The sequence below is a fragment of the Podarcis muralis genome, chromosome 5 (assembly GCF_964188315.1).
Source record: "Podarcis muralis chromosome 5, rPodMur119.hap1.1, whole genome shotgun sequence".
Taxonomy (NCBI): domain Eukaryota; kingdom Metazoa; phylum Chordata; class Lepidosauria; order Squamata; family Lacertidae; genus Podarcis; species Podarcis muralis.
The window spans coordinates 99,816,065-99,833,323 of record NC_135659.1 but is presented as its reverse complement, the minus strand read 5'-3'; the positions used below and the strand labels follow the sequence as shown (position 1 = coordinate 99,833,323).

The window sequence follows — 17,259 nt, the reverse complement described above, 5'->3', positions numbered from 1 at the left end:
AAATTTAGCAGGTCTGGTTAGTTATTGCTAACAGCAGCGGTTTCTTGCTAGCTGGCTAGGCAGGAAACAACCTCCTGACCTGTCTGATTAGATATAGCAAGCAACTGCTGTCTTTGCTAACTGTTTAACCACAATTGCAGAAGTAGGATTAACTCAGAGATTTACTTAGGAATTTACTTAGGTGCAGATAATATGGTGAACAACTCTTCTTAGGTACAAAGTACAAGGCACAGAAAATATTGAGAGAAACCTTTCCCATCTCCCTTTACTGCACCAAACATTAAAAGCTTCCCTAAACAGGTCTGCCTTCTGATGTCTTCTAAAAGTCTGGTAGTAGTTTTTCTCTTTGACATCTGCTGGGAGGGCGTTCCACAGGGCGGGCGCCACCACCGAGAAGGCCCTCTGCCTGGTTCCCTGTAACTTGGCTTCTGGTAAGCAGGGTTAGGGCTGCAGCCTAAGCAGAGAATCAGAGAATCAGTAGAGTTGGAAGGGATCTCCAGGGTCATCTAGTCCAACCCCCTGCAATGGGGGATTGAGCTCGTTCTCTCCTGCTCTGGAGGATAGGATTAGAATCAATGGCTTCATGTTACAAGAAAGGAGATTCTAACTAAACATCAGGAGGGGGTTTCTGGCAGAAAGAGCTGTTCAGAAGTGGAAGGGACTCTGATAAAATGGGCACAGGACATTGGGTATAACATTATGTTTGCTGACTGGGAAAGGTTATGGACCACCGGTGTGAAGTTCACGGTATGCAATGCCCTAAAAGAAAACATTATGAAAATGATATACAGGTGGTACATGACCCCAGTCAAGCTTGCAAAAATATACCATTTGCCTGATAACAAATGTTGGAAATGCAAAAAAACTGAAGGAACGTTCTTTCACCTCTGGTGGACTTGCCCTAAGGTTAAGGCTTTCTGGGAAATGATATATAATGAGCTGAAAAAGGTATTTAAGTATACCTTCCCTAAGAAACCAGAGGCCTTGCTTTTGGGCATTGTCGGCCAGAGGGTGTTAAAGAAGGATTGTACATTTTTTATGTATGCAACAACAGCAGCAAGGATACTGATAGCTAAGCACTGGAAAACTCAAGACTTGCCCACGCTGGAAGAATGGCAGATGCAACTGATAGACTATATGGAACTAGCAGAAATGACTGGCAGAATCCGCGACCTGGGAGAAGAAGAAGTGGAAGAGGATTGGAAGAAATTCAAGGACTACCTACAAAAACATTGTAAATTGTATGAATGTTAAGACGATGTAAGAGTAAGAATAAATGTGGCATCAGTAAGTTAGTTGATAAGAGTTTGAGAATAGGTGAAATTTGAGAAAAAATTAATCTTTTGGTTAATATTATGCCTGTCTAAGTATTCAAGATTTTGGAAAATAAACTTAAATTTGGAGACATAATATGGGGAAAATACAAATAAGAAATCGAAACAAGGTGATAATTTGCTGTTTAGAATTTTATAAATTTGGAAAGCAGGAACGAAAGATGTGAGGAAGTCCAAAAGTGAGGAAAGTAAGAATCTGACTTTGATGTTATATTTTTTTCCTTTTTTGTATGTTTTTCTTTGTTTTTTCTTTTTTGTCTGTTTATTGTATTGTTGGGGATGGGATTATATGTGTTGGATGATAAATGTTTTAAAAAAATTGAATAAATTTTAAAAAAACAAAAAAAAACACAGAAGTGGAAGGGACTCCCTCAGGAGGTGGTGGACTTCTCCTTCCTTGGAGGCTTTGAAGCAGAGATTGGGTGGTCACCTGTCATGGATTCTTCACCTCTGATTCCTCCATTGCAGGGGGTTGGACTAGATGACCCTAGAGGTCCCTTTCAACTGTACAATTCTGATTCTATATAATAATAACAGAACAGGTTTGGGGAAACGGTTTTAATGAAAGGGCTGGTGCCCTGCTATTTTTATTGCAATTATTTGTGTGGTTTTAATAGCATATTTTATTTTAATAGACTATTCTATTAAATAGAATATTAAAATTTAAAAGAACTTTCTATTAAAATCATGCAAATAATGTTAGCACATACAAATATCGATATCTCTGCCTATACCCATCAATGTGTGATTGCTTTTCAACTGCTTTTTCTCTATGTTTTTATTTTAAATCTGTAAACTGCGGAGGGTGGGAGTACAAATAAAATGCACATTTTGCTGATTTGGACGCTTCACCCGACGAACTTCTGCCTGCCCGCCCAGCAGCCCCAGGCGCGGCAGCCTCTTGCAACCGGAAAGAAGCGTCGCCGGGTCCGCAGGGAAGCCGCCCTGGGCCTCCGACGGGGCCGGAGCGCCGCCCGAGCAGAGCCGCCCAGGGTGGCCTTGGCCGGAGAAGAGGCGCATCGGGAGGGCGGGGGAACGTTTCCAGGGCGGAACCTCCGTTCCGGGAAGCCGTTTCCACGCCGAGGGGAAGGATTTCGCGGCGCGCCGGCGTCCCCTGGAGGCGCCACGTGGGCGAGCAGGGAGGGCGGATCAGGCTGGATGCGGAGGCGGAGAGACAGCTGGCTGATTGATTGATTGATTGATTGATTGATTGATTGATTGATTGATTGATTGACAGTCAGGTGGGTGGCCGCTCACCTGGCAGCTCGGGTCCCCTGGAGCCCCTTTCCTTCCTCTGCCAGGTAAGCCCAGATGCCCCCTTGGGAGAGGACCTTGTGGGGGTCACTTCGCCCTGGGGTGCGGGGGGGGGGGCTCGGGGCAAGTGGGGGGCATTGGGGCCAGGCTGCTTACGCGCAGAGTTTTGGAGCTTTTCCCAGGGGGAGGCGGATCGGACCCTTTGCAAGCACAGTGTCACCCCGAGCAACCAAGGCTCCAGTCCACTCCTGTTGTTTTTTTGTCCCACTTCTTTTTTAAAAAAATATTTATTAAATTATCAGTTTTACAATCTCAAATAAACATTTTACAGACTTTAAAATATCCAATGGCTTCCCTTTCTTTTCTCTTTCCACTGTTCATTTTACATATCATACATCCCTGCATATTTTACTATAACCATTCAAATCAGTTTTCCACTTTTACATCCATCAAAAATTATTTATCTTAATGCTGCCAGCGTTTTCAGCTGTACACATGTATCTTCCACATACAGTGGTACCTCGGGTTAAGTACTGAATTTGCTCTGGAGGTCCGTTCTTAACCTGAAACTGTTCTTAACCTGAAGCACCACTTTAGCTAATGGGGCCTCCTGCTGTCGCTGCACTGCCGGAGCACGATTTCTGTTCTCATCCTGAAGCAAAGTTCTTAACCTGAAGCACTATTTCTGGGTTAGCGGAGTCTGTAACCTGAAGCGTATGTAACCTGAGGTGTATGTAACCTGAGGTACCACTGTATTCAATAAATGTTTTTCACTTTTTTTCTCCAGCCTGCTACTGTTGTTTTTTGTCCCACTTCTGTTGAGCTGTAGCTTGAGGCCTGCCCCTCCAGAGGGCAATAATCTGGTAACATCGGGGAAGCATCTCAGAACAAAGCAGAACGATATGTATAAATTGACCATTAACACACTATTGTTTTTCCGGTCAGTCTGGAGGGGCACTCAGAGGAGGCTGTGTCAGGCACACCTGTTGTGAAACTTTGGAGAACCACAACTTCTCCATTCATGCAGAAATGCGCTGTTGTTGCACGTGACGTTTTGCATTGACGTCTGTGCTCTTTCCAGTACTCAAGTGCTTTCCACTGGTTGGATTGTGTTTCATTTGATGTTGCCTTTGGAAAAGGTTGCTGCAGCCACTAATCTGTCGGTTGTCTTAGGGCGCAGGAGGCGAAGATGCAGTCCATACGCAGCTGCATCGTGGGAGGTCTGAGGGTGTGCCGTCGGCAGCCTCCACGCTGGACCCTGCAACCGGCTGGACCCTGTTCTTGGGCTTCCACCAGGGGCTTGGATCCTGAGGTGCCCAGCGGAGAAGCAAAGTGCAAAGGAGGCCTGGAAGATTTTCATGCTAAATTGGCGGCAGGGCCGTCATTGCAGCATTTCCTACAAGACGCTGGAGCTGTGCAGGAAACTCACCGTTTGCCAGCTGAAGCAGCGGAGGACTCAGCACCCTATCTTGGCTCCAGCACCCTGGCAGATGCCCCAAGAAAAGGTCTGTGTTGCTGCCTTGCTTTGTCCTGCCACACAGCACCACACACCTTCCGGTGCTGAGGATTCATCTGGAGACTGGAATTGCAGATTCTCAATTCTGGTTTTGCAACCTGTGTGGAAAGGAGGGAGGTTGCAGGGGGCTGCAGGTGGGGATGGCGGGTTGAGTCCTGATGCCTTGCCAATGTCATGCTCCCAAACTCAGGCGTGATGTGTCAAGGGAATTGCATTCACACAGCAGACATCACAAACATGCTTCCAAGATTATAATTTAGGCCTAAACACTTTGGAAAGAAATGCCTGAACCACATTTCTCTCTCTATAGATACAGCCTCTTGTGTGTGCTTTGCAAATTTAAATACCTTTATTGCATAAACAAACACCTTCCTCACGAAAACACATTATTTTTGCTAGGCTAATCAGATCTCTGCTTGGAGAAGGCAGCTAATCAATTATAGCAGCAGATTATCTTCCTTCATCAGAGACCAGTACACAGCACAATAAGCATGGTTTTCTATTCTCTGGTTAGAAATTAGTTGGGGACGAAGACTGTGGGTAAGTCTTACTTCAGTTCCCAGCTGCAAAACAGGAAGAACCATCCACCCATATCATGGGGTTATCGTAAAGATGACATTTAAGTGTCTTTGCCGTGTTTCATAAATTGATGGTTCGGTTTTTGATTGTTTTCATAGAATTGTAGAGTTGGAAGGGACCAATGGGTTACCTAGTCCATCCCCCTGCAGTGCAAGAATCAGTGATGGGAATGGGAGACAGAGCGTTTGATCCCCTCCCCAAGAAACCCACCTGTAGTAAAGTAGACATATTTAGAAAATCATTCCTTGGTCAAGTAAAGGAGTGTGGCCTTGTGGGTACTTTGTCAGCCGCAAGGACCCTGGGAAAGGGAGCTGTGTATCTTTAAACCCAGACTTTTTGGCTCCTTGCCATGATAGTTTTATGGGAGGAAAGGAGTCCTTGATTAATGAAAGGCTTGACACCTGGGTTTAGGGGTGTGAACCTCTTTTCCCCTCCCGGAGGTTAATTGTTTTCAAACTGCTGAGAATTGGGGATCTGGTTAATTTCCACAGGTGGGAGGAAGATTCTTTGATCAGGGTTCAAACCTAAACCTGACCCAGCTGAAAAAGAGTGAGCTGATCAAATTAAGCTTCTTGATTGGCTAAAAGTTATGACGCCAAGTCAGAATTGTAAATAAAAGGATCAAGGAATTGTTTGTGAATGGCTCTCTGCCATTGCTCTGCAACTTGCAAAGATGCCCGGCTGTAACTTCCACCGATAGCCGTCGTTACGTCCTTTTGAAATGGAAACCCTCAAACAGCTCCATTACGCAACAGCTTGAAAGGACTCTCACTACTTTATCTGTGTTCCTTTGTGAGTATGTAACAGCTAGTTATAGTGTACAACGTTGTTATTTTATGTTTGTAAGACTTCTAAGATGTGCCTGTTGGTTTTCAACATGTTTTCAGTTATTCTTTTAAAATAAACTTTTATATTAGAGCCTGTTGGTATTTGTGCCTTTTCCGAGGGAATAGCTAAATCCAAGCCTTCCGCTTAGTTACGCTCTACCGTAAGAATTTCTGTCTGCAAGTCTGTGGATTCAGCTTGTAGAGGGGGGGAATTGCCAGGTTAAATTGGACACTCTCTTCTCCCTGGATTGTGCCTTTGGGTTCCCCTGAACTAAAGGGAGTGGTGGCAGCCCTACCGGTGTGATTTCGGCCTGTGTTTGTGAAAAGTAACTCCCTCGCTAACCTACTCAAGAAACCTGGACTGGCCGGAGAGCAGAGTCGGGTGATGGAAGGGTAGCGTGGGCGAGTGGTACGTTACTACACCACCCTTTTCTCCTCCTCCTCCTCTTCTCCTCCTCCATACCCCTTGCAGTGTACCTGGAGACTTATGGCTGTCAGATGAATGTCAACGATACAGAGATCGCCTGGTCCATCCTCCAGAAAAATGGCTACCTCAGGACCAGCAGTCTGGAGGAGGTAAGCTTGGCCTCCGCAGTTGTTTGTGGCAGGGAGAGCCAGTGTGGTGTAGTGGTTAAGAGCGGTGGTCACGTAATCTGGGGAACCGGGTTCGCATCTCCGCTCCTCCAGATGCAGCTGCTGGGTGACCTTGGGCCAGTCACACTTCTTTGAAGTCTCTCAGCCCCACTCAACTCACAGAGTGTTTGTTGTGGGGGAGGAAGGGAAAGGAGAATGTTAGCTGCTTTGAGACTCCTGAAGGGGAGTGAAAGGCGGGATATCAAATCCAAACTCTTCTTCTTCTTCAGGGAACTGAGAGCGTGGGGATTTATGGCAGTCGGAGAAACACTTGAGATTTTCCGGTTTCGAAGCCCATGGCACATGTTGCCATGACCACTGGCTCTCTTCCACCTTGAGGGCTAGGAAGTTTGCTTTTTCTTTTTGAAACAGAATGATCTGAGTCTGAGGGTTCTAGTCTGGCACTAGAGTTCTGTCCCACTTAGATGGAGCATTTGGCCTCAGATGCTTCCCATCCGGTTTTAGAAATATTTTTTCTCCCTTTTATTTATCCCCTTCTCCTTCTCTCTTCCATTAGGCAGATGTGGTTCTCCTTGTCACGTGTTCAATCAGGTACGGAAATATTATCTGGTTTCCAAACGGGGGGCAACAGAGGTAACCTTCGCTTATTGTGACGTGCGTTGGCGTCATTCGGAGAAATAGTTTCCTGGCTCTGGCAGAAAAGCTGATCCTTTGCTGATCCTTCTCAGGGAGAAGGCTGAGCAGACAATCTGGAACCGCTTACGATACCTCACGGCTCTGAAGTCCAAGCGGCCTCGATTGCAAGCGCCCTTACGGATCGGGATATTAGGTAAGGCGAAACGCCACAGCAGGGGGGATTGGCATTGGGTAGGGCATAGGAAGGGGGAGAGGGTGTATTGTTTTGTTCTTGCTCTTGTTTTTATTATGCACTTTGTGTTTTTATCCTGTATTTTTATGCTCTGAACCTCCCTGAGATCTACAGATGAAGGGCAGTATACAGATTGAACAAATACCGTATTTTTCGCCCTGTAGGACGCACTTTTCCCCCTCCAAAAATGAAGGGGAAATCTGGGTGCGTCCTATGGGGCGAATGCAGGCTTTCGCTGAAGCTTGGAGAGCGAGAGGGGTCGGTGCGCACCGACCCCTCTCGCTCTCCAGGCTTCAGGAACACATCCGCAGCCTAGGCAGCCCTGCGGGAGTTCCCGCAGGGCTCCCTACGCTGCGGATAGCAGCCTGCCCCCCGGCACGAGGGGCGCCCTGAAGCAGAGCGCCCCGCACGCCAGACAGACATCCGCAGCCCGGGGAGCCCTGCGGAAGGTCCCGCAGGGCTCCCTCAGCTGTGGATAGCAGCCTGCTGCACGGAGCGCGGGGCGCGCTGAAGCAGAGCGCCCCGCGCTTCGGGCAGACATCAGGCAGCCCCACAAGCTCGGGGGACAGTGGGGAGGTGCAGCGCCGTCATCCCGCTGTTCCCCGACCTGGTTTGGATTCCCCGACCTGGTTTTGGGGGGGAAATAAAGGAAATTTCCCCCCCTTTATTCCCCCCCCCAAAAAAACTAGGTGCGTCCTATGGGCCGGTGCGTCCTATGGGACGAAAAATACGATAAATTGGAAGACAGTGAAATTAACAGTTGTTGTTGTTGTTGAGTCGTTTAGTCGTGTCTGCCTCTTCGTGACCCCCTGGACCAGAGCACACCAGGCACACCTGTCTTCCACTGCCTCCTGCAGTTTGGTCAAATTCATATTTGTAGCTTCGAGAACACTGTCCCACCATCTCGTCCTCTGTCGTCCCCTTCTCCTTGTGCCTTCCATCTTCCCCAACATCAGGGTCTTTTCCAGGGAGTCTTCTCTTCTCATGAGGTGGCCAAAGTCTTGGAGCCTCAGATTCAGGATCTGTCCTTCCAGTGAGCACTCAGGGCTGATTTCCTTCAGAATGGAGAGGTTTGATCTTCTTGCAGTCCATGGGAATCTCAAGAGTCTCCTCCAGCACCATCATTCAAAAGCATCAATGAAATTAATGGTAAAAACAGTAAAAATATCTCCTTAACATGCAAAGTATATATTCAGCAGCAAACAGTTCTCCCCTGTTTGCAGGTTGCATGGCTGAGAGGCTGAAGGAGAAGATCCTGGAGCGGGAGAAGTTAGTCAACGTTGTGGCAGGCCCTGATTCTTACCGCGACCTTCCCAGGCTCCTGGCAGTGGCCGAAACAGGCCAGCAAGCCGCCAACGTCCTGCTCTCCCTGGATGAAACTTACGCAGACATCCTTCCTGTCCACACCAGCACCAGCCCCACGTCGGCCTTCGTGTAAGTGCCAGGTGGGCCGCTTGCTCCTTCGGTCAGGCTCTGTGGGGTTGCGAGTTCAAGTGCTCTTGCACACGGGCTGCGAATCTGTTCAAAGTGACCAGAGCTCTTTGAGGTCCCAAGTCTCTCATCTTCATGCATGCATTTGCCTCCCTCTGAGTTGCAGAGCCTGCTTCTTTCTACGAGCCAAGCTCCATGGGCTGCAGGCAGTTGGATCTGAAATAGCCTCATTTTAAAAGTCAAGATGCTAGCCCTCATGTTTGAATATACAATCTGAAGAAATTGCAGTTGGCATTTCCTGAAGGCTTTTTTTTAAAAAAAATACGGTTTAAGTTCTGTTTGCTTTTAATTCCTTTTTAGTGATTATATTTTCCATATTTTTAGCTTATTATGTTTTATTTGTGTCATTCTGATAAACCATCTTGAATCCTGGGATATAAATGGTGATCACACACACACACACACACACACACACACACACACACACATAATCTACACTACTTGATAGTGAAAAAACTGCTCAAAGTGGTTTATAAAAGGATAAAACAATAAAATTGAGAAAAACTCACCACCATGTTTAAAACATACAAAAAGTTAAAACACTAAAGCAGGCTAAAATTCGCACCAACTTTCTAAGCATGTGGGTAGACTTGGCTGAACAGGAATGTTTTTACTAGATGCTGAAAACCTGCCCCATAATTAATATTAGTACAGTGGTACCTTGGGTTAAGTACTTAATCCTTTCTGGAGGTCCGTTCTTAACCTGAAACTGTTCTTAACCTGAAGCACCACTTTAGCTAATGGGGCTTCCTGCTGCTGCCGTGCCGCCGGAGCACGATTTCTGTTCTCATCCTGAAAGAAAGTACTTAACCCAAGGTACTATTTCTGGGTTTGCGGAGTCTGTAACCTGAAGCGTATGTAACCCATGGGGGACTTCTCTCTCTCACACACAGGTCCATCATGCGCGGCTGCGACAACATGTGCACCTACTGCATCGTCCCCTTCACCCGCGGGCGCGAGAGGAGCCGGCCAGTGGCCTCCATCCTGCAGGAGGTGCAAGCACTCTCAGACCAGGTGACCAGCTTGTCTGCTGCGTTGCGGGCAGGGAGGTGGGAGGAGACCTGGAAGCCAGAAATGGGGATCTCCAGGCCCAGGGGGTGGGTGTGCTCCCCCCAGGCCTCTCTGCCTGGGCCCAGCCTTATTCCTCACTGTAGTGTTCCCAAAACAAGGAAGGATTGGACTCTGATTAATAGAATACATATGAGACTTGACCAGCAAGACTCTGGGAGGGGTGCGTAGAATAATAATTCCTCTCCATCCCACGGCCCAGGTCGTTTTATTCACAAAAGAACTTTTTACACAGTGTTTGTAAGAACCAATCAGATTTCCTCTGAGCATTTCAACAAACCCCACGTGGGGACAGAGTTAAATTCCAAAAGCTAATTTAAGCAGCATACTTCTAGGGCAGGGGTCTGCAACCTTTAAGACAAAAAGAGCCACTTGGACCCGTTTCCGAAGAAGAAGAAAAAACTGGGAGCTGCAAAACCATTGCGACATTTAAAACAAATATATCTCTGGAGCCACGATCTGACAGCGGGCGGGAAGGTGACGTTGGGATGGTGCGTGACTAACGCACGCACCGCCCCCATGCGACGTCACAGCCAGTACAGCGCCCGCCACAGTGGGGAGTGTCGGGGCGCACAATGCGCCTCCTCCCCTCGCTAGTATCCGCCCCGGAGCTGCGGCAAAGGTGTAAAAGAGCCACATGCGGCTCCGGAGCCGCAGGTTGCAGACCCCTGTTCTGGGGTAAATAAAGCAGGACTAAAAAGGAGGAATGCATTCAGCAACCCCCGGAGGTCATAAACAAGCAGTAAACATGAGAGGAAGGATGGCACGGAAGATAGGGACCTTTATCACCTTCATGTGAAAAACTATTCCCTGGCCCTAAGATTAACAAAATCAAGGAAGAGTACATCAAAGAGACTGCCTATCATCTTTTATGGCCTAGGATGCCTGGTGCAGCAACTGGCAACTGGGCTGTGTGTTTAGAATGCTTATACGTGCCTGTCAGACAGAAGAGAAACGGGCAGTAGAGGAAAAATGCGTAAATGTAGAAGCTTGTGGGATTTGATCAGAAATTATTGTCGATGAATCGAACCCAGTCAACGCAGTGCTTTCATCGCGGACACAATGGCTGGATGCATATTTTATAATTCCTCATAGTAATCCCATCTTGGGAGAAGGGCAATGACAGGCCTAGATAGCATCTTGAGAAGTAGAGACGTCACCTTGCCAACAAAGGTCCGTATAGTAAAAGCTATGGTTTTCCCAGTAGTGATGTATGGAAGTGAGAGCTGGACCATAAAGAAGGCTGATCGCCGAAGAATTGATGCTTTTGAATTATGGTGCTGGAGAAGACTCTTAAGAGTCCCATGGACTGCAAGAAGATCAAACGCATCCATTCTAAAGGAAATCAGCCCTGAGTGCTCACTGGAAGGACAGATCCTGAAGCTGAGGCTCCAAGACTTTGGCCACCTCATGAGAAGAGAAGACTCCCTGGAGAAGACACTGATGCTGGGAAAGATGGAGGGCAAAAGGAGAAGGGGGCGACAGAGGACGAGATGGTTGGATAGTGTTTTCGAGGTTACCAGCATGAGTTTGACCAAACTGCGGGAGGTAGTGGAGGACAGAGGTGCCTGGCGTGCTCTGGTCCATGGGGTCACGAAGAGTCGGACACGACTAAACGACTAAACAACAACAACAACAATCCCATCTGATCACTACACTCACCATGCCTGCTTTGCACCCCGGGACCCTCCATTTCTGAGTTTTTTTGCCTTGGCTGGAATGCTGCTGTGACCTCCGGTGTTGCTTATTGCTTGCCTGGATGGGATGTAAAATGCCTTTGGTTCCTGGCTTCTCCCTCCAACCCCTCCCTCTGTGCCTCCTTGCCCATGTTGCCAATAATGACCCACTGCCTCCCTCTGCAGGGGGTGAAGGAGGTCACCCTGTTGGGCCAGAACGTCAACAGCTACCGGGACACCTCCGAGGCCCAGTTCCTCTCGGCAACCCCAACTCAGCTGAGTCGCGGCTTCAGCTCCGTCTACAAGCCCAAGCAGGGTGGGTTGCGCTTTGCGGACCTCCTGGACCGGGTGTCCGCCATCGATCCGGAAATGAGGATCCGTTTCACTTCCCCGCACCCCAAGGACTTCCCGGACGAGGTGGGTTTAGCTCCCCTTCCTCTGCTGGCCTACTGGCCTAGGGCAAGTGGTTGCCCACAGCCAGGGGTCCACTGATGGCCACTGTGTTCTCGGCAGGTCTTCCAGCTCATGAAGGAGAGGCACAACATCTGCAAACATCTGCACCTCCCAGTCCAGAGCGGAAGCACCCGTATCCTGGAGGCGATGAGGAGAGGGTGAGTCGGAGCTCTTGCACATTTTAGATATCCCTACTATATCAAAAAAACGTGGGGACGCGGGTGGCGCTGTGGGTAAAAGCCTCAGCGCCTAGGGCTTGCCGATCGAAAGGTCGGCGGTTCGAATCCCCGCGGCGGGGTGCGCTTTCGTTGCTCGGTCCCAGCGCCTGCCAACCTAGCAGTTCGAAAGCAACCCCGGGTGCAAGTAGATAAATAGGGACCGCTTACTAGTGGGAAGGTAAACGGCGTTTCCGTGTGCGGCTCTGGCTCGCCAGAGCAGCGATGTCACGCTGGCCACGTGACCCAGAAGTGTCTCCGGACAGCGCTGGCCCCCAGCCTTTTGAGTGAGATGGGCGCACAACCCCAGAGTCTGGCAAGACTGGCCCGTACGGGAAGGGGTACCTTTACCTTTTACTATATCAAAACTTTCCCCAAAATATCCCAGTCCTTGCTGGGCAGCAGCAGCAGTTCTTATGAAGCCTGTCTGTATCTGTATGCCACAGGGTACCAGTGCCTCCTAACTTCGCCCTCTCTGCTTCACCCACCCAGATATACCCGGGAAGCTTACCTGGCGCTCGTACACCTCATCCGAGACTCTTTGCCAGGTTGGTTCCTCCTGTAGCCGTTGTTGCTGATTCTTACTCTTCCCACTTCCCTACTGGCTTGACTTCCATCTTTATGGACTTTCAGCTTCACCTGTAAGCCCGTGTGAAAGTGCAGTGCCGGGGCTGCATTGCATAATTTCTCTGTGTTGGTGTGATGGGGAAATAGTTCTGCTTCCAGAGACAGGAGATTCATGGGCAAGGGAGTGCCAGGAGAGGGTGCAGGGATTGGGGAGCTGAAGAAGCAGGCTGGGTTCAAGGCCAGGTGGCCAGAATGATATTAAAGACAAGGTTGCTCAAAATGTATGGTGCTGGTGGTGTCACAGATTGCATAGATTTGTAGAACGGGAAGGAATGCCAAGAAGAATGTGGCAGCCAAGATTCTCAGGCTGTCAGATGGAAGCATAAAGCGGCTGTGAACTGATCTGCTGCTCTCAAGGCATACATACAATTTTCCTTGGAGCAAGTGGCTGGGCGAGAGGCTGCCCTCTTCTTGTTGAAGTTTCCCCAAAATGAGAGTTTTGACGGGCACCTCATTCCAGAGCTGAGCGAAGTTAGGAATTCCTTCCTGAGGTTTAATGATCATAAGTGGGTTGTTTTTTTTTTATTTCGATTATGTATTTTTTGGTTTTACATTTTGATTTTGTTCTGTGAACCGCCCTGAGACCTCCGGGTATAGGACGGTACAGTGGTACATCGGTTTAAGAACAGTCCTGTTTACGAACGATTCTGTTTACGAACTCCACAAAACCGGAAGTAGTGTCCGGTCTGCGAACTTGACCTTGGTCTAAGAATGGAATCTGAATGGTGGAAGGGCACTGGCAGCAGGAGGCCTCATTAGGGAAAGCGCACCTTGATTTAAGAACAGTTTCGGATTAAGAACGGACTTCCGGAATGGATTAAGTTCGTAAACTGAGGTACCACTGTATATGAATTCAGTAAATAGTACGTGTGTGCTGAGACATAAAGAACCTCCTTTTTCTTCGCTGTTTTCCACCTGCTGCACCATCCCATTCTCTCTGATTCCCGCTGAGTGTCTCACTTTGTCCCTTTCACGTTGCAGATGTGACTCTCAGCAGCGACTTCATTGCTGGCTTCTGCGGGGAGACGGAAGACGACCACCGGCAGACGCTGTCCCTCCTTCGCGAGGTCGGCTACAACACGGCCTTCATCTTTGCTTACAGCATGAGGGAGGTGAGAACGGCAGCCCCTTACTGAACGGACCAAGCAAGCACATTCTGACTCCAAGTCCCAGGGAGGGGGGGGGCAGATCCTGGAAGGGACCCCCAAAGGTCATTTAGTCCAACCCCCTGCAGTGCAGGAACCACAGAAGCTCTGGAAGTTGGCCAGCCAACCTCTGCTTAAGAACTTCCAAGGAAGGAGATGCCACCACCTCCTGAGGGAATCCATTCCGCTGTCAAATGGCTCTTGCCGTCAGAAAGGTCCTTCCTGGAATCTCCTTTCACATCATTTGATGCCATTGGTTCACATGACATGAAAGGGTTCCGCCCTCCAGAGCTGGAGAAAACAAGCTTGTTCCCTCTTCCATGTGACAGCCTTTCAGATATTTGTGTTTTTTAAAAATATATATTTTTTATTGTTTTCCTTATACATATTTTTATAATAAAAGGTAAAGGTACCCCTGCCCGTACGGGCCAGTCTTGACAGACTCTGGGGTTGTGCACTCATCTCACTCTAGAGGCCGGGAGCCAGCGCTGTCCGCAGACACTTCCGGGATTTTTATAATACAATACAATAAATCACTTAAATACTTTTAGCTCTGCCGAGCTTGCGACTTCCCTCCCTCCTCCCTCCCTTCAGCTAATATCCCTTATTTTCTTACATCGCGTATTCTATTTTTTAACTTATATCTGTTGTACATTGTAAGAGCTATTTCAGTCCTGCCAGTGTGTTTAAGGTTTTACAATTATCCTTTAAATACACCATAAATTTACTCCCAACTTTCTTGAAACCTCTGATTGTCCTGATCCCGGATTCTTCCCATCAGTTTGGCTAGCCCTGCATAACTCATCATTTTCATCTGCCACTGCGCAATAGTAGGAATTTCTGGTGATTTCCAGTTTTGGACGGAGCCCTTCAAATATTTGAAGGTGGCTATCATATCACCTCTGAGTCTTCTTTCCTCCAGGCTAAACATACCGTATTTTTCGCTCTATAACAGGGGTCCGCAACCCGCGGCCCCGGAGCCGCATGTGGCTCTTTTACACCTTTGCTGCGGCTCCGGGGTGGATACTAGCGAGGGGAGGAGGCGCATTGTGCGCCCCGACACTCCCCACTGTGGCGGGCGCTGTACTGGCTGTGACGTCGCATGGGGGCGGTGCGTGCGTTAGTCACCTTCCCGCCCGCTGTCAGATCGTGGCTCCGGAGATATATTTGTTTTAAATGTCGCAATGGTTTTGCGGCTCCCAGTTTTTCTTCTTCTTCGGAAACGGGTCCAAGTGGCTCTTTTTGTCTTAAAGGTTGCAGACCCCTGCTCTATAAGATGCACTTTTCCCCTCCTAAAAAGTAAGAGGAAATGTGTGTGCGTCTTATGGAGCGAATGCAGGCTGTGCAGCTATCACTGAAGCCAGGAGAGCGAGAGGGATCGGTGTGCACTGATTCCTCTCGCTCTCCTGGCTTCAGGGATAGCCACGCAAAGCCTCCTGAGCGTGGCGGGAGGAGCGCTCCCCCTGCCCTGAAGAGGCTTGGCACGGCTATCCCAGAAGCCAGAACAGCAAGAGGGATCAGTGCTGAAGAGGCGCTGCGCAGAGAGAGAAAGCTGTGCAGCGCCCCTTCAGCAAAGCGGGAGGAGGAACGGAGCACCTTCCGTTTCTCCTCCCGCTTTGCTGGAGAAAAGTGGGAGGAGAAATGGAAGGGGCTCCATTTCTCCTGCTGCTTCGCTGAAGGGGCGCTGCGCAAAGAGGGAGAGAATTTTTTTTTTTCTTGTCCTCCTCCTCTAAAACTAGGTGCGTCTTATGGTCGGGTGCATCTTATAGAGCGAAAAATACGGTAACCAGCTCCTTCAACCGTTACTCATAAGGCGTGGTTTCTAGACCCTTGATCATTTCGTTCGTCCTCCTCTGCACACCTTCCAGCTTGTCAATATCCTTCTTGAATTGTGGTGCCCAGAACTGGACGTGGGAGTCCAGGTGTGGTTTGACCAAGGCTGAAGCCTATGACTTCCCTTGATCTGGACATAACTTCTATTGGCCCCTTCCAACTCGACAATTCTCTGATTCCCATTGCAGAATTTGAGGAGCCACAGAATTTTGAACGCGGTGTGTGCAGAATGCAGGTGACCCCTTTTGAACAAGGTCCAGGGCTTCTGCCTCCGAGTCATTGGCACTTTATTTCCCCAGAAAACTCGGGCGTTTCACCGCCTGCAGGACGACGTGCCCCCTGAAGTGAAGCAGAGGCGGCTGAAGGAGCTCATGACCGTCTTTCGTGAGGAGGCGTCCTGGGCAAACGCAGCCGCCGTGGGACGAGTGCAAGTGGTCTTGGTAGAGAGTGTGAGTGCCACTTCGATAAATGCCGCAGGAGTCAAGAGGGCGGAGGCAGAGAGCAGTCTTAGTCCTCCCAGGACATTCTAGACAAGATCTCAAAGTAGCTGTCATATTACAAAAGAATTTCAGAAATAGATTGGAAAGAGAAGTTGCTGAATTGCAACTCATTACCAAACTTAAAACCCTGGAGAGACCAGGTCTGAATAGAGACCTTGGATTCTTATCTCATTATACATGATATAGCTATTTTTAGCCATCTCACCCATTGCTTTTTCCTTTAAGACCAATTGCAGTCGTTAACAGTCGTCAACAGGTTTACCACACCTATCAGCCAGTCACCCATTCCCACCATCCTTCTGAGTAATACCCCTCCCCACCCTTTCACTATATATAAGGGTCTGGTGACTTCTGTTTCAGTGTATCTGAAGAAGTGTGCATGCACACGAAAGCTCATACCAAGAACTAACTTAGTTGGTCTCTAAGGTGCTACTGGAAGGAATTTATTTTATTTTGTTTCGACTACGGCAGACCAACACGGCTGCCTACCTGTAATTAGTCCTCCCATGCCTGCCTCTTCTGCACATAGCGGGTGGTGGTGTCAGGGGGTCTGCTTTTAGCATCAAAAAAGGGGAGCAGAGAGGAGAGGAACTGACCTCGCTGTGTGTCTCCACCTCCATCGTTCTGCCTGGACACTGAGGTCCAGCTCCGAGGGCCTTCTGGCGGTTCCCTCACTGCGAGAAGCCAAGTTACAGGGAACCAGGCAGAGGGCCTTCTCGGTGGTGGCGCCCGCCCTGTGGAACACCCTCCCACCAGGTGTCAAAGAGAAAAATAACTACCAAACTTTTAGAAGACATCTGAAGGCAGCCTTGTTTAGGGAAGCTTTTAATGTTTAATAGGTTACTGTATTTTAGTGTTCTGTTGGAAGCAGAGTGGCTGGGGAAATTATTATTATTATTATTATTATTATTATTACTCGCTACAGTATCTGGGACAGTCTTCAAGGGCAGCCCTTGGCAGAATGCATTACAGTAATCAAGCTGGGAACATGAGAACCTAGGAAGACCCCACTGGATCAGGCCAATGCCCCATCTAGTCCAGCATGCTGATCAGATGCCCCCATGGGAAACCCACAAGCAGGATTCAAGCGCTCTCCCCTCCTGCGGTTTCCAGCAGCTGGGATTCAGAAGCATTGACCTCCTCCCGTTGCGGAGGCGGAGCCAAGCCATCTTGGCTAGGAGGCTTTGATAGCTTTCCCCATGAATTTGTCCCGTCTTCTTTTAAGGTCGCCATCACTGTGTCGCGAATTCTTCGCGGCACTTTTAGCAGAAATGCTCAG

At 48.8% G+C, this 17,259-nt stretch overlaps 1 protein-coding gene and 1 long non-coding RNA gene across 4 annotated transcripts in view; both read left to right on the top strand.

Annotated features, from left to right (window-relative positions):
- The window catches only part of LOC144327873 (uncharacterized), a 98,861-nt gene that overhangs the window by 71,930 nt on the left and 9,672 nt on the right, over positions 1-17,259 (top strand). The window lies entirely within an intron of this gene.
- Positions 1-17,259, top strand: part of CDK5RAP1 (CDK5RAP1 mitochondrial tRNA methylthiotransferase) — a 36,852-nt gene that overhangs the window by 15,801 nt on the left and 3,792 nt on the right. The window contains exons 1-12 of one of the 3 annotated variants that reach the window (XM_028735641.2): positions 2,431-2,635; positions 3,762-4,093; positions 5,983-6,086; positions 6,661-6,695; positions 6,833-6,933; positions 8,196-8,406; positions 9,357-9,477; positions 11,394-11,624; positions 11,721-11,818; positions 12,368-12,423; positions 13,484-13,614; positions 15,780-15,929. In XM_028735641.2, the coding sequence (XP_028591474.2) occupies positions 3,778-4,093; positions 5,983-6,086; positions 6,661-6,695; positions 6,833-6,933; positions 8,196-8,406; positions 9,357-9,477; positions 11,394-11,624; positions 11,721-11,818; positions 12,368-12,423; positions 13,484-13,614; positions 15,780-15,929 (1,554 nt within the window). In that variant the 5' untranslated portion in view covers positions 2,431-2,635; positions 3,762-3,777. Of the gene's footprint in view, positions 1-2,430; positions 2,636-3,761; positions 4,094-5,982; positions 6,087-6,660; positions 6,696-6,832; positions 6,934-8,195; positions 8,407-9,356; positions 9,478-11,393; positions 11,625-11,720; positions 11,819-12,321; positions 12,424-13,483; positions 13,615-15,779; positions 15,930-17,259 lie in introns of those variants that run through there. The other 2 variants (XR_013393053.1, XM_028735640.2) reach the window with 2 other exon arrangements.